Source organism: Malus domestica, chromosome 09 (assembly GCF_042453785.1).
Source record: "Malus domestica chromosome 09, GDT2T_hap1".
Lineage (NCBI taxonomy): Eukaryota > Viridiplantae > Streptophyta > Magnoliopsida > Rosales > Rosaceae > Malus > Malus domestica.
The window spans coordinates 14,294,487-14,308,456 of NC_091669.1; the positions used below are offsets into that span (position 1 = coordinate 14,294,487).

Genomic DNA, 13,970 nt, shown 5'->3' on the forward strand with positions numbered 1-13,970 from the left:
ACAAGGGGATATCAAGTTTACAAACTTCAAACGGGTAAAATCTTTATTTCACGTAATGTTATTTTCCATGAAAATGCGTTTCCTTTTCCATCTTCCACTGCAGTTCACCTGTTGTGTTTCCTCATACTTAAGATACTGATTGTGATGACACCATCATTCATTCGTACAGTCCATTAGAGCAGGATTCAGTCGACCCATCATCTTCTTTGCCGGTAAGTCCTATTTCGGTTCCCTCTCATTCTATTCCCACATCACCACCCCGTCTTAAACGACCCACTCATGCACCTGGTTATCTTCAACAATATCATGTTGACATCAACCTTCCTTCTCGGTCCATCCCTTCATCTGACTCGGCGTTGACCAAAATGGCAGGTACTTCTTACCCTTTGTCTGATGTACTCACATATGATTGTTTATCTGCTCAACATCGTGCTTTCGCCACTTCCATTTTGGCTGCCATAGAACCTAGTTCATTCTCACAGGCCATATGCGACCCCCAATGATGTTTAGCCATGGAACAAGAACTGGCAGCCCTTGCTGCGAATATGACATGGTCTCTTCAACTGTTGCCTTCTGGAAAGAAGTCGGTTGGATGTAAGCGGGTATACAAAATCAAATTTCAATCCAATGGATCCATTGAGCGATATAAAGCACACTTGGTTGCCAAAAGTTATAGCCAAATTGAGGGCTTAGATTATCGCAAAACTTTTGCTCTGGTTGCAAAACTGACTACAGTCTGCCTTCTCCTTGCCGTTGCCTCAGTCCAACAATGGCACCTCTACCAACTTGACATTAGCAACGTCTTTCTCCATGGTGATATTGAAGAAGATGTCTACATGTCCTTGTCTCCTGGTTTCAGACGAAAGGGGAGACACGAGTTTGTAAACTTCATAAATCTTTGTATGGGCTTAAGCAAGCCTCTCGTCAATGGTTTATCAAACTCTCTTGTGCTCATAGAAATGTCGGTTATCAACAATCCAAGGTAGACTATTCATTGTTCGTCCAAAACCATGATGGTAAATTCACTGCCCTCCTTGTCTATGTTGATGATATTATCTTGGGAGGGAATAACATACAAGTAATTGAGGATACTAAGTCTTTTCTTATGAAGCAATTCAAGTTGAAAGACCTTGGCCACTTAAAATATTTTTTGGGCATTGAAATTGCTCGCTCTAGCAAGGGGATCACTCTCTCACAGCGAAAATATGCCCTTGAAATACTTAAGGATGCAGGTTACCTTGGCGTAAAACCAGCCACCTCTCATATGGAGCAAAACTTATCACTCAAAACGAACGAAAGACAATGCATTACTGATCATTCTTCTTATCGACGGCTTGTTGGGAGACTAATCTACCTGACCATCACGCGCCCTGATTTGGTCTAGGCTGTCCACATTCTTAGTCAATTTATGGAGAAGCCTCGAACTCCATATTTGGAGGTAGCCCACCTAGTCTTACGATAAGTTAAGCATACACTAGGGCAAGGTATTTTTCTCTTTGCAAGAAGTCTAATTCAACTGAATGCTTTTTGTGATGTGGATTGGGCCAGATGTTGTGACACATGTCATTCTACCATCGGATACTGTGTATTTCTTGGAGAATCTTTGATCTCCTGGAAAAGCAAGAAACAAAACACCGTGTCACATTCTAGTGCAGATGCGGAGTAGCATTCAATGGCGACAACTTGTTATGAAGTCACTTGGCTGAAATATGTTTTACAAGACTTGGGTATCAAACATAAACATCCAGTTAAGTTATATTGCGATAATCAAGTGGCACTTCACATCGCTTCGAATCCGGTCTTTCACGAAATAACCAAACACATAGAAATTGACTGCAACCTTGTACGAGAAGGGGTTCAAAGTGGAATGATCAGGACATCTCACATTTCAACCATGAAGCAACCAGCCGACATCTTCACAAAGCCACTGAGCTTACATCAGTTTACAACTTTGCTTTGCAAGTTAGGAATAATAAACATCCATTCTAACTTGGGGGGAGTGTTGAGTAAACCAAAGTCTGTCTTCAGTCCCTTGAACCAAAGTCTGTCTTCAGTCCCTTTATTTAAAGAGTCCATTTCCTTGATTACTGTACAGTCATCTCAGATTGCTTTTCATCTACTTAGTAGTCTAACTCACATAATAGCTTGTATAGGCCTTAATTTCAGGATCTTGATTGATCCATGTATCTATATAAGTCTCTCTTTGTACCAATTATTTTTAACTCAATTAATGAAAACAAGTTACATAGCAGGTTTTCACAATAAGGACAAAATAAATAGTAAAGTGAATAGTACAAGGATTAACTTTTTAGTGTAAAAATATGGTTTTTCGCTAAAATGAACAATACCGAGAGCTTTTCATTAAAGTTCCCTATAATATAATCATTTTTTAATTTTTTTTATATTTTATTTTAGGGTAAATCGCCAAAATGGTCATTGAGATTTGCATAACTCATCACTTTGGTCCCTGAGATTCCAAATCGATAAAAGTGGTCCCTGAGATTGTCCACCATCCATCATTTTGGTCATTCTGTTAAAAACTCCGTTAAGTGTCCCGGAGCTCTTGGCCGGAAGTTTGGGCAATTTTCAAAGCTTCGTAACTCAATCGTTTCTTAATCAAATTCGACCCATAATATATCAAAATGAAGATAGGAAAGTGTAGAATAAGATTATACCAAAACGGAGATATAGTATAGCTTCGAAATAGGTATAATCTTATTCTACACTTTCCTATCTTCATTTTGATATATTATGGGTCGAATTTGGTTAAGAAACGATTGAGTTACGAAGCTTTAAAAATTGCCCAAACTTTTGGCCAAAGGCTTTGGGACACTTAACGGAGTTTTTAACGGAATAACCAAAATGATGGATGGTGGACAATCTCAAGAACCACTTTTATCGATTTGGAATCTCAGGGACCAAAGTGATGAGTTATGCAAATCTCAGGGACCATTTTGGCGATTTACCCTTTTATTTTATAGTTCAATTTTTACTTTTAGACCTGAGCCATGAATTTTTGTCCACAATGTAATGAGAAATGTTGGCTCACATATAATGTAATCGCATCGGTGTTTACTGTTTAGTATTGTAACTTCGTAACTTTTTTGTATGTGATGAGACATGCAATAATGTTATTTATGAGTTAAATATACTAAACCACACAAAAACCACCAAGCCTTTTAGTCCAACTAGTGATACTTTATGTGAAATAATTGCCAATTTTCCAAGCAAACAAAGAACCGTTTCTTCATCAAGGACTACCTTGAGTAGTCCATTCAGATGGCTTCAAAAATTGCCTCTTCTGCTAGTTATAAACATTTTATAATTTTTGTTGGTGTTTGGTCACCTGCTACTTGGTTGTATCTGATGAATGTGCTAATGGAGGTTCTTATTTGATTAACAGGTTGTCTAGCTTCTTGGGTTCAAGTCCTTCATAGAAGTACTTAAATATAAAACAACCAACTTATAACACTTGCAACAGTAATTTTGTCCATGTTTAAGCTCAAAATCAAGATAAACATGATCCAAATGTCATCAAGTGTATCTTCTTTCCTTATCCTTCCACATAAAAGGCTACAAGTATTATTGAACAAACACTAATCGGGCATGGCTCTCAGAAAGAGCTATTTTGAATTTGTTGTTAGATTCTGTTGGTGTGTCTCCTCCATCAAATGATTAAACTCTTGAAACAGGCAACAAGTTTTCTTCCCTTAAATCATAGGAATCATCTCCAAGAGGAGCATCAAATCTTCCTGCTTCTCCGTCTCAACCTTCAGTTTGGAAGGTCAACTAGAAATAGACTATTGAAACTGATGGGTGGCCATCACTTTGTGTTAAAGTGTTATTCCTTAATTTTAGGGTTTATGTCTTCTAGGAGATTTCTTGTAAGTTGTATCTAGGGCTACCCTTTTTCTCTCTAGCTTCTAGGAGATTTCTTGTAAGTTGTATCTAGGGCTAGCCTTTTTCTCTCTAGCTACTACTTTGTAGCTGTTTGCATTTGTTTATTGGGTAGATTTTTCCTTCCTTGCTTTGTCTCCTTTTTATGAGACTCTCCCTTGTAATTCTTTTTCATGAATGCATACACACTTTGTTGAACTTAAATCTCAACATGGTATCAGAGCAAGAACCATAGGTCCTGCCTCTGTTGTTCAATCCATTCCATTAAAAAAATATTTCTTTCTTTCTTGGTGTCTTCTGCTCTTCGTTCACTGTCATGGCAGAAGACCAGACTTAAAGCCGAAGGCAGCAAGCTCGTCAAACACTTTATCTTCTAGTGTGATTCATGGTGAAATCAATCCAAATCTGCGCATGTGCTCAATGTTATTAAACGAGTTTAATTACCTACCATGGTCTCGCACCATCTCTCTTGCCCTAGGTGGAAGATCGAAGCTAGGATATGCCAATGGAAGCATTAAAGCACCTGAACCATCCTCTACATTGTATGGTGCATGGCATGCAAACAATCAGCTTGTTATGTCCTGGATACTTAACTCTATGGAACCTAAGCTGTCTGAACTCTTCAGTTACTTAGAATCCTCTCATGTTTTATGGGAATCTATCAAAAAGATGTATGGCAGCCAAAACAATGCTGCTCGTATATTTCAACTTAAGAAGGATCTCACTGGGCTAAGGCAAGGTGATCAATCCTTCGTGCAACACCTTGGGAGCATGAAGTCCATGTGGAACGAACTTGACATGTATCGTCCACATACAATAGATTTCGCTGCACTCCTCAAAAGAGCTGATGAAGACAAAGTGTTTCAACTTCTGGCAAGTCTTGGAGCAGAATATGAAGACCTTCGAAGTCACTTGCTGATGACTGCAGATCTGCCCTCGTTTAATAGTGTTTGTCAAGCTGTCCAACTGGTGGAAACTCAAAGAAAAGTCATGCACATTGAATCCAAGTCCAACTCTGAGGCAAGGGTTTTCACCAGCAATCATAAACATACTGGTGAAAAAAAATTTACTGGAAAGAAGGCAGATTGGAAATGTACCTATTGCAACATGAAATGGCACATAAGGGAAAAATGTTGGATCCTACATCCGGAGTTAAAGCCAAAGTTTGATAAGGAAGGAAGAATGATCAAAGAAGGCAAGGGAATTTTTCCAAAGGCTCTCAATTCAACTAGCTCGTTGACTGGTGGTTTACCAAACTTCACTGCAAATCCCATAGATTTGATAAATGAATTTGCAAGCTTTCTTCATAGGAGAGAAGGCACCACTGAGGAAGAGGAAGTGATCTTTAAAAATCCTACTACCATGCTTGGAAAATTTGCAGGCTTTTTGAATGAGACCACAACCCAAGACAATGTTTCAGGTATTATCTCTGCCCTTTCCACCGCTCTCAATGAAATTATGCATGATTGTTGGTTCATAGACTCAGGTGCCACATATCATATAACAAATAAGTCATCTTGCTTAGATAAGTTTCAAAATATGCCTGAGTCTTCACTTGTGTCTGTAGCAAATGGGAAAGTAGAACCTATTATGGGAAAAGGTAAACTAAACTGTTAAGTGATGAGATTGAGTCAACAGCTTTGTATGTGCCTTCATTTCCCTTCCAGCTTTTGTCCATAGGAAAACTCACAAACACACTAAATTGCCTTGCCATATTCTTTCCTCACAATGTTGTATTTCAGGATCGAGTCACCCAGAAGAAGATTGGTGAAGGGTTTCTATTGAATGGACTCTACTATCCATCAAAGAAGCTCAAGCCTTTTAAGCATCATTTTGCCAGCCTAAGTCTTCCTTAAGAGTACCAACTTTGGCACCTTCGATTAGCCCATCCCTCAAAACCTGTGATTAACAAACTATTTCCAAAATTTTGTAAAGCCACACATGAATGTGAAGTCTGTCAAATGTCCAAAGCTACTAGGCTTCCTTTTGTTTCTTCCAAGTCTAGAACCAGTAAACTGTTTGAGGTTGTTCATTCAGATATTTGGGGTCCTTCTCGTGTAGAATCATTTGATGGATATAAATATTATGCCACCTTTATTGATGACTATTCTTGTTGCACTTGGATTTACCTCTTGAAATTCAAAAGTGAATTCCTTGATGCTGTCAAAGACTTTCATCAATTAATCTTAAACCAATTCTCCTCTAAGTTAAACATTTTACAGTCGGATAATGGCACTGAGTATACATCCAACAATATGTCTAATTATTTGGGCAATCATGGGATTTTACATCAAACCAGCTGTGTTGGTACACCACAATAGAATGGTGTAGCCGAGAGAAAAAACCTTGACTTATTAGAGAAATCCAGATCTCTTAGGCTTCAAATGCATATTCCTAGAAAGTTTTGGTCTCAGGCTCTCCTCACTGCAGCCTACATCATCAACAGGTTACCTACCCGTGTATTGAATTCAAAATCACTTGTTGAAGTAATAAAGGGAAGAACTATTGACATCTCACACCTGAGAACTTTTGGATGCACATGTTATGTCCATATTCAAGCTGCACATCGAGACAAGCTCGATCCCAGAGCTGTCAAGAGTGCCTTCATGGGATACTCGAGCACTAAAAAAGGATACAAATATTACAATCCTCTTAATGGAAAGATTGGTGTCTCAAGGGATGTTCGATTTGATGAGAATGCTTTATTCTTTCACAAAAATAGCAGTGAAGAACCTCAGGGGGAGAACCTACTGGACATTTTTCCTCTGCCCACTCCAGCAAATCTACATGAATTCAATGTTTATCTCGATCACCACTTAAAACAACATGATGATGAGGAAATATCTCCTGATCAAGGAAGCTCAGGCACTACTCATCAACCTGTCTTGGCACCACGAAGAAACCCTACTCGTGACAGGCATCCTCCTCTAAGGCTGCAAGAGTATGTTACGTACACGGCAAGACATCCCATCTCCAAAGCCTTAACCTATAAAAAACTGTCACCATCCCATGTAGCCTTTCTACATCAGCTGTCCACTAATGATGAACCAAGAAATGTTAATGAAGCTGCTCACATTCCAGTATGGCAGAAAGTTATGAAAGAAGAGCTTCAAGCACTAAACAACAACCAAATATGGAGTGTGGTTGATCTTCCAAAAGGAAAAATGGCAGTAGGGAGTCGGTGGATATAGAAGACCAAGTTTCATTCAAATGGCAATATTAAAAGACATAAGGCTCATTTAGTAGCCCGTGGCTTTACTCAAACTTATGGCATTGACTACAAGGAGACATTTGCTCCCGTAACCAAAATGAGTACTGTACGAGTGTTGTTATTTGTGGCAGTTAATCTCGATTGGTCCTTATTTCAAATGGATGTGAAGAATGCATTTCTTCATGGTGACCTCGAAGAGGAGGTGTACATGAAGCTTCCTCCCGGACATCCACAAGAGCATGAAACTAACAAAGTTTGCAAGCTCCATAAGGCCATATATGGACTGAAGCAATCTCCCCGAGCCTGGTATTCGAAGTTAAGTTCAGTCCTTGAAGCTGCAGGATTCATAAGGAGCCATGCCGATTCCTCGTTATTTGTTCGTACTGGTATAAGTGGCAAACTAGTTGTTCTTATATATGTTGATGATCTTATTATAACAAGTGATAACATAGAAGAAATCGATGCCCTCAAATCCTCTCTTCATCAACAATTTGCCATTAAGGATTTGGGAATCTTAAAGTACTTTCTTGGCATTTAAATGGCCACTTCCTCCAAGGGTTTATTCTTAAATCAAAGGAGGTATGTTCTTGATCTATTGGATGAAGCTGGCATGTTGAATTGCAAGCCCGCTTCTACTCCTCTGGTGAGTAGACTTCAAGTAGATGCACCCAGTGAACCACTACCAATCCCTAGGGTTTATCAACGCGTGGTAGGAAAACTAATCTACCTCACTATCACCAGACCTGACATTGCTTATTCTGTAAGTTTTGTCAGTCAATTTATGCACTCTCCCTCGATGATTCACTTGGAGAGTGTCAAAAGGATACTCATATACTTGAAGGGATCCATTGGTAGAGGTTTACTCATGCAAAAACATGGTTCAAATCATATCATAGCATACACTGATGCTGACTGGGTGGGTAATGCCCTCGATTGCAAGTCTACCACTGGTTTCTGTACTTTTGTTGGTGGCAATCTTGTGACATGGAAGAGTAAAAAACAAACCGTGGTTGCAAGATCAAGTGCTAAGGATGAATATAAAGCCATGGCAGCCACGACTTGTGAATTAATTTGGTTAAAAAGTCTCCTAAAGGATCTTGGCTGCGTCAACAAGGAACCTATGTCCTTGTTTTGTGACAACCAAGCTACCATGCATATAGCTTCAAATCCGGTATTCCACGAAAGAACAAAGCACATTGAAGTTGATTGCTATTACATCCGAGCACAAGTCCAATCCAAAGTCATTAACACCGTGTACACTTGAAGTTATGATCAACTTGCTGACTTGTTTACAAAAGCTCTCGACTCTACTCATTTCCAAAGATCGCTGAGCAAGTTGGGATCAATCAACCCCCTTGATCCAGCTTGATGGGGAGTATTGAAACTGATGGGTGGCCATCACTTTGTGTTAAAGTGTTATTCCTTAATTTTAGGGTTTATGTCTTCTAGGAGATTTCTTGTAAGTTGTATCTAGGGCTAGCCTTTTTCTCTCTAGCTACTACTTTGTAGCTGTTTGCATTTGTTTATTGGGTAGGTTTTTCCTTCCTTGCTTCGTCTCCTTTTTATGAGACCTCTCCCTTGTAATTCTTTTTCATGAATACATACACACTTTGTTGAACTTAAATCTCAACATAGACAAATACCAGAAAATATTGTGATTGTTTGAGCTATCATACCACAAAATATCCAATTAAGAATTCATTGGATTATGGAAATTTATCTCATCCTTATTCAACTTTTTTCTAAGAAAAGTCTGCAAAATCTCCGAACCTGAGGAAGCAAGGTTGCAAGATGTTTGGAGAGACGCAATGGAGGAGTTTCAAGCTCTTGAGGAGAATAAGACATAAACTATTGTGAAGTTAGAAGGGGAAAAAATACATGTTGGATCCATGTAAAAGAATTTACAAGGTTAAACTTGTGATGGGTTAATTGAAAGGTACCAAGAAAAACTAATTGCTAAAGGTTATACTTGAACCTAACTAGTATATTTGTCTTGTGCAGTCAAAGTGAGTTGTTTCTTCTTTCTAAATCAAGTGTATGACTTAGTCGTGTGAGTAAATTCACGATTATCAACATTTGGTGAGCTCACTTTCCCTTGATTGAGTAATTCCCATGGTATATTCTTGTTCTCCTTGAGACCTTTGACTTGTCTTGCATTAGAAATTTTTATATATTTATGGAATTCTATTCTCCAACATGTCAATCATGATTCTGGCTTCATGGGAATAAAGAAAGCATTTCGCGGTACTACCAAAAAGTCTCATGCTTACGTTACTGATATTGATGGTTTTATTATCTTGGACAACGAAGACCCCCGTCGGATTCTCGAGGAGGCTATGGAAGATCCATATCAAAAGGGGCGTTGAGGGGAAGTGAAAGGTGCAGTCGCATAAGCACCAAATTTGAAGGGGCCCTTAAATTTTTGTCATCTAACATCATGTAATAATGTTCTATATTCAAAAATTGATTTTGTTAGCACTTTAAAACCGCATTGTGCATTCCTTATAAGAGTATTTTTTTTTCTTTGTAAATATAAAAAATTGGAGTACAATGATATATTTTGAGTGTCAATAATAACATCCTAAAAAATGATAGTTTCTTAATTTTATTATATAACAATGTTATATATTCAAGTGAAACTTTGAAGTTAGGGGTTTGAATTTTTTTTTTTCATGTTTGGTTGTTTAAGATAAAACTGCTTTTGATTATTTAGTGAATGTTATGTTTATAGCTCCTTTTACTTATCATTAAGGACATTTGTAAACATGCAATCAGTGAGTATTAAAGTTTGTTTTTATTTTCTTTTTTTTGAAAAAACAATAGTATCTACACTAAGGGGGTGGGAGAGTAGGCTAAGCCTCAAAATTGGCTAACAATAATGTAGTTCAAATTCGCCTTTGGCGAGAATTTAACCTAAGACCTCTCACTTACAAGTGAAGAGGAATACAACTAGATTGTAGTACTAAGTGTCTTTGTTTTGATTTAAGTGAATGTTTTTTAGTATCAATACATTGTCACAATTTTTTAAAAACTTTAAACTATCTTAAGGGAGGCCTCCTTTACAAATTTAGCACAGGGGCCCTAAAATCTCAGAGATGACCCTGATCCATATGGCTTTACATTGCCTAAATTTGAGCCAGGGTGGGTGATGCAATAAAAGTCTTGTTGAGTAGGGGCTTAGCCCGTGAAGGATGGCTCCTTTTGTTTTTTTGTTTTTTTTAGCCGCTTTCGGGATCTTTGACGGAAGGATAATGAATATAACGGGAGAAAACAAGACAGTTAACCAAGGGCTGCAAGCGCTGCTAATGAGGCTACTAAGCTATTTCTTTGGAAAGCTCCTACTAATGTGGGAAATTCCCCAATAAGCTGAGAAATCAACAATTTATTGACAGTCGATGGCGCGGCGATTTATTGATGGTCTATGACCTCGAAGAAGACGCTCAATACATAGTTGAAGAGTTCTCTTCCTCTTTGTCCACACAATTCAGAATCGATGTGTTTATTCTTGTCAATCGGAGAACCTAGTTATTTGCAAAACTCAATTCGTAATTTGATCGAATTATTCTAAAAGATGCTAAATTGGGGTTTATGACAGCCACTTAGGCATACAACGGAGTAATTAACTGAAATTCTAATAGAAGTATGAAATTGAAATGAAATAATAGTAAACGTATGAGATTGAAAATGTTTTAAAAATATTGTATAAGGTTGCATTTGACCATAAACTTAAGGAGGTAGAATGTGATAACAGTTCACAGAGAACCGAAGAAAAGCAAAACACTTAGAGAGAAAGAAAGAGAATTGCAAAGAGATGAGTTTCTGTATATTGCTCAAATGAATATTACAAGATTCTTACACACTTATATAGCACAGTGGCTACCTTATCTCTTAAGCTACTAGCACTAACAGTTTTAACTAATCTTCCCACCAATTCTAACTAACTACCAAATATACCAACTACCTTACTTAACAGTTTGCCTTATCAGCACCATTTTACCTTTGGACCATACTACCCTTCTTATACTAGTCAATATCCCCCCGTAATCTTAACTTGGGTTACCAAGTTTAAGATTGTAACAAATTGATCTTTAGTTAAGATATCGGCACATTGATTAGTGCCCTCCCTTGTAGCAGAAGGTGATCTCAATACGATACTAGCATGGCTTCCAAGCCTCGACACACTCCTTCCACCTTTAGGAGTAGTAAACCCTGGACTTGAACCTCGGTAACTGGCATGAAGAGTTTCATCAATAGAAGATGAGGACTTGCCCATTGCATTTCTTACAAACTTCTAAGCAGCAGGGGAGAGTGTCCGCACACTTGGACTGGCACTGCCACCTCTAGAAGGCGACAGCAGAGGTGGCTTGTGAAACAATTTTGACCTTTCCCTCAATTTGCGTGTAGCTTCCCTTGACAGTAAGTGAGCCTTTTTCATTATTAACAGAAATCAAGAAACACACCCCTCTTTGGCAATCGGCCTTCAATGAAGAAAGGGAACAAGAACTGCACTCCGGCAATCGGCCTTAATGGAGTTGCACACAATAACAACAAACAAAACTTTTCAAGAACGTTACTCCGGCTATCGGCCTTTAAGGAGTAACACACAATATCTGAGACAGAACTTTTCAATCCGGCTATCGGCCTTATGGAGGAAACAAATTGCATTCAACACACTCTTGGCAATCGGCCTTTTTCGAGTGCACAAATTTCAAATAACCAAGAAGTAATCAAGCAACAGAAAGGAATGGCTATCGGCCTTTGTATTCCTTCAACAATCTCGCAGAAAATGGCTATCGGCCTTAACAGAGAAACTTGCATACAAGAAACCATATCGAAGAAACAAATTTTCACTGCGGCATTTAAGCAAACAGATGGTGTGCACTGTGGAGTCAAAAAGAAAGAACATGATACAAATGGAAATATGGACCTTTGAGCAGAAAAACCCCAAGAAACTTCAACCACCATCAAACTTCAACCGATCGCAAGAAGTCGCACAGCGGAATTGAGTCCAAGAATCGGCCTCGCTCTTGATACCATGATAACAGTTCACAGAGAACCGAAGAAAAGCAGAACACTTAGAGAGAAAGAAAGAGAATTGCAAAGAGATGAGTTTCTGTATATTGCTCGAATGAATATTACAAGATTCTTACACACTTATATAGCACAGTGGCTGCCTTATCTCTTAAGCTACTAGCACTAACAGTTTTAACTAATCTTCCCACCAATTCTAACTAACTACCAAATATACCAACTGCCTTACTTAACAGTTTGCCATATCAGCACCATTTTACCTTTAGACCATACTACCCTTCTTATACTAGTCAATATTGTTAACTACATTGTAATATTTGGGAATTGAAAGAAAATCAAGAAGAAAGATGAAGAGAAGAAAGATCAATACAGAGAGTTTGAGAAAGAGAGAGATTTAGAGAGAGAAATATGCTTTTGTATTGATTGATAGAATGAAGGTTACACAACTGTTTTTATAAGAGAAAGCCTAACTACTCTAACCAACTTACTAACTGTATTGCTAACTGTATTGCTGACTTGTATGCTTAATACTCCTCCTCAATCTCAACTGGGGTATCCCAGTTTGAGATTGCAGCAAAGTCCTCAAATAGCAAACACTGAAATATGGACAAATGGATGCACTGCAGAGTGTTCTTGTTTCAGGTTGACTTTGGTGATGCTTTCTGATTGAAAAAGGTTTTGTTGCCCTGAGATTTCCCTAAGATTGCAGTAATGTGAGCTCGCGCTGCTCCTCAGTTGTCTATCAAAACATAGAGACTTGAGGAATTGGCAATCAATCAATCAAGGCAATTAATTCCAGTGACACTTTCAATGCCCAAAGCTTCTGTTCTTAATTCTTCTGACAAATCAAAGCCACAAAGTTCTGCTCACTAATAACACTTGTTGGTAAAATGAACAGATGCTACTTGCTCATATAAAAATCCAATATTCCCATCCAAAACATCCAATATTTCACTGCCTCTCACAGGAGCTTCAATCAAAGAACAGCTCTTATAAAATTGTAACACACCCTCACGCCGGTTATAACAATTTCTTACGGGATTACCCTTCGTGGGATTTACCGTCAACAACTTCATTTAACATTGGCTTTGGCCTTTAAAAACAGACAAATAACAAACTATAGTGTGGCATCAGCCTTAACTATAACACCACGGGATCGCCCTTTGTAGATTTTACCAAAAAAAAAAAAAACAACTTCATTGAACAATGGCATCGGCCTTCACAATTTCAACAACTGAAAATCAACATCTATGTAGGATTACCCTTCGTGGGATTTACACGGGATTACCCTTTGTGGGATTTACCGTTAACAACTTCTTTACACTTCATCTATAACCGGACTTATTGTAGATTCATGCTAACAATTGAGTTGGTTAGACTCGACATTATAGGCTGTGAAAAGAAATATACTGCACAAACTCCTGCATCTGGACAAGAATTATCCCCAGGTTTCTTGGCCATATCCATTGACGAGGATACTGAAGCAAAATTCTTAATTGATTCGATCATACCAGAGCAACTCAACAAATTCAACAAATGCTACTTAATATACGTAACAAATTCACCAACTTTCTGACCTCGACCATCTTCAATTATCAACTTCAATGAATACTATATAATCAAACATTTTTGGCATCGACCTTATCAATTCTCAATTCATAAAACTCATAAACTTCAACAATTTACAACTCTCTGAACAAGCAACTTCATAAATTTCTTCAACTACCAACATTTCTTGCAATCAGCCTTAATCATATACGCAAACCCCGAAACAGATCATATAAAATTCACACCAACACTGCATAAAATTTCATTGACCCAAAAACACAAA

General features: G+C 38.1%; 2 protein-coding genes across 2 annotated transcripts; both read left to right on the forward strand.

Annotated features, from left to right (window-relative positions):
- Nucleotides 1–512: 512 nt before the first annotated feature.
- LOC139187786 (uncharacterized) lies at nt 513–7,088 on the forward strand. The gene is made up of 3 exons (XM_070804380.1): nt 513–982; nt 4,221–5,497; nt 6,457–7,088. Exons 1-3 carry the CDS (start codon nt 513–515, stop codon nt 7,086–7,088), a joined length of 2,379 nt encoding a protein of 792 aa, XP_070660481.1.
- A 558-nt stretch (nt 7,089–7,646) lies between these two features.
- On the forward strand, nt 7,647–8,372 carry LOC139187787 (secreted RxLR effector protein 161-like). Its single transcript, XM_070804381.1, has one exon. The coding sequence runs from the start codon at nt 7,647–7,649 to the stop codon at nt 8,370–8,372; it is 726 nt and encodes a 241-aa protein (XP_070660482.1).
- The last annotated feature ends 5,598 nt before the right edge of the window (nt 8,373–13,970 follow it).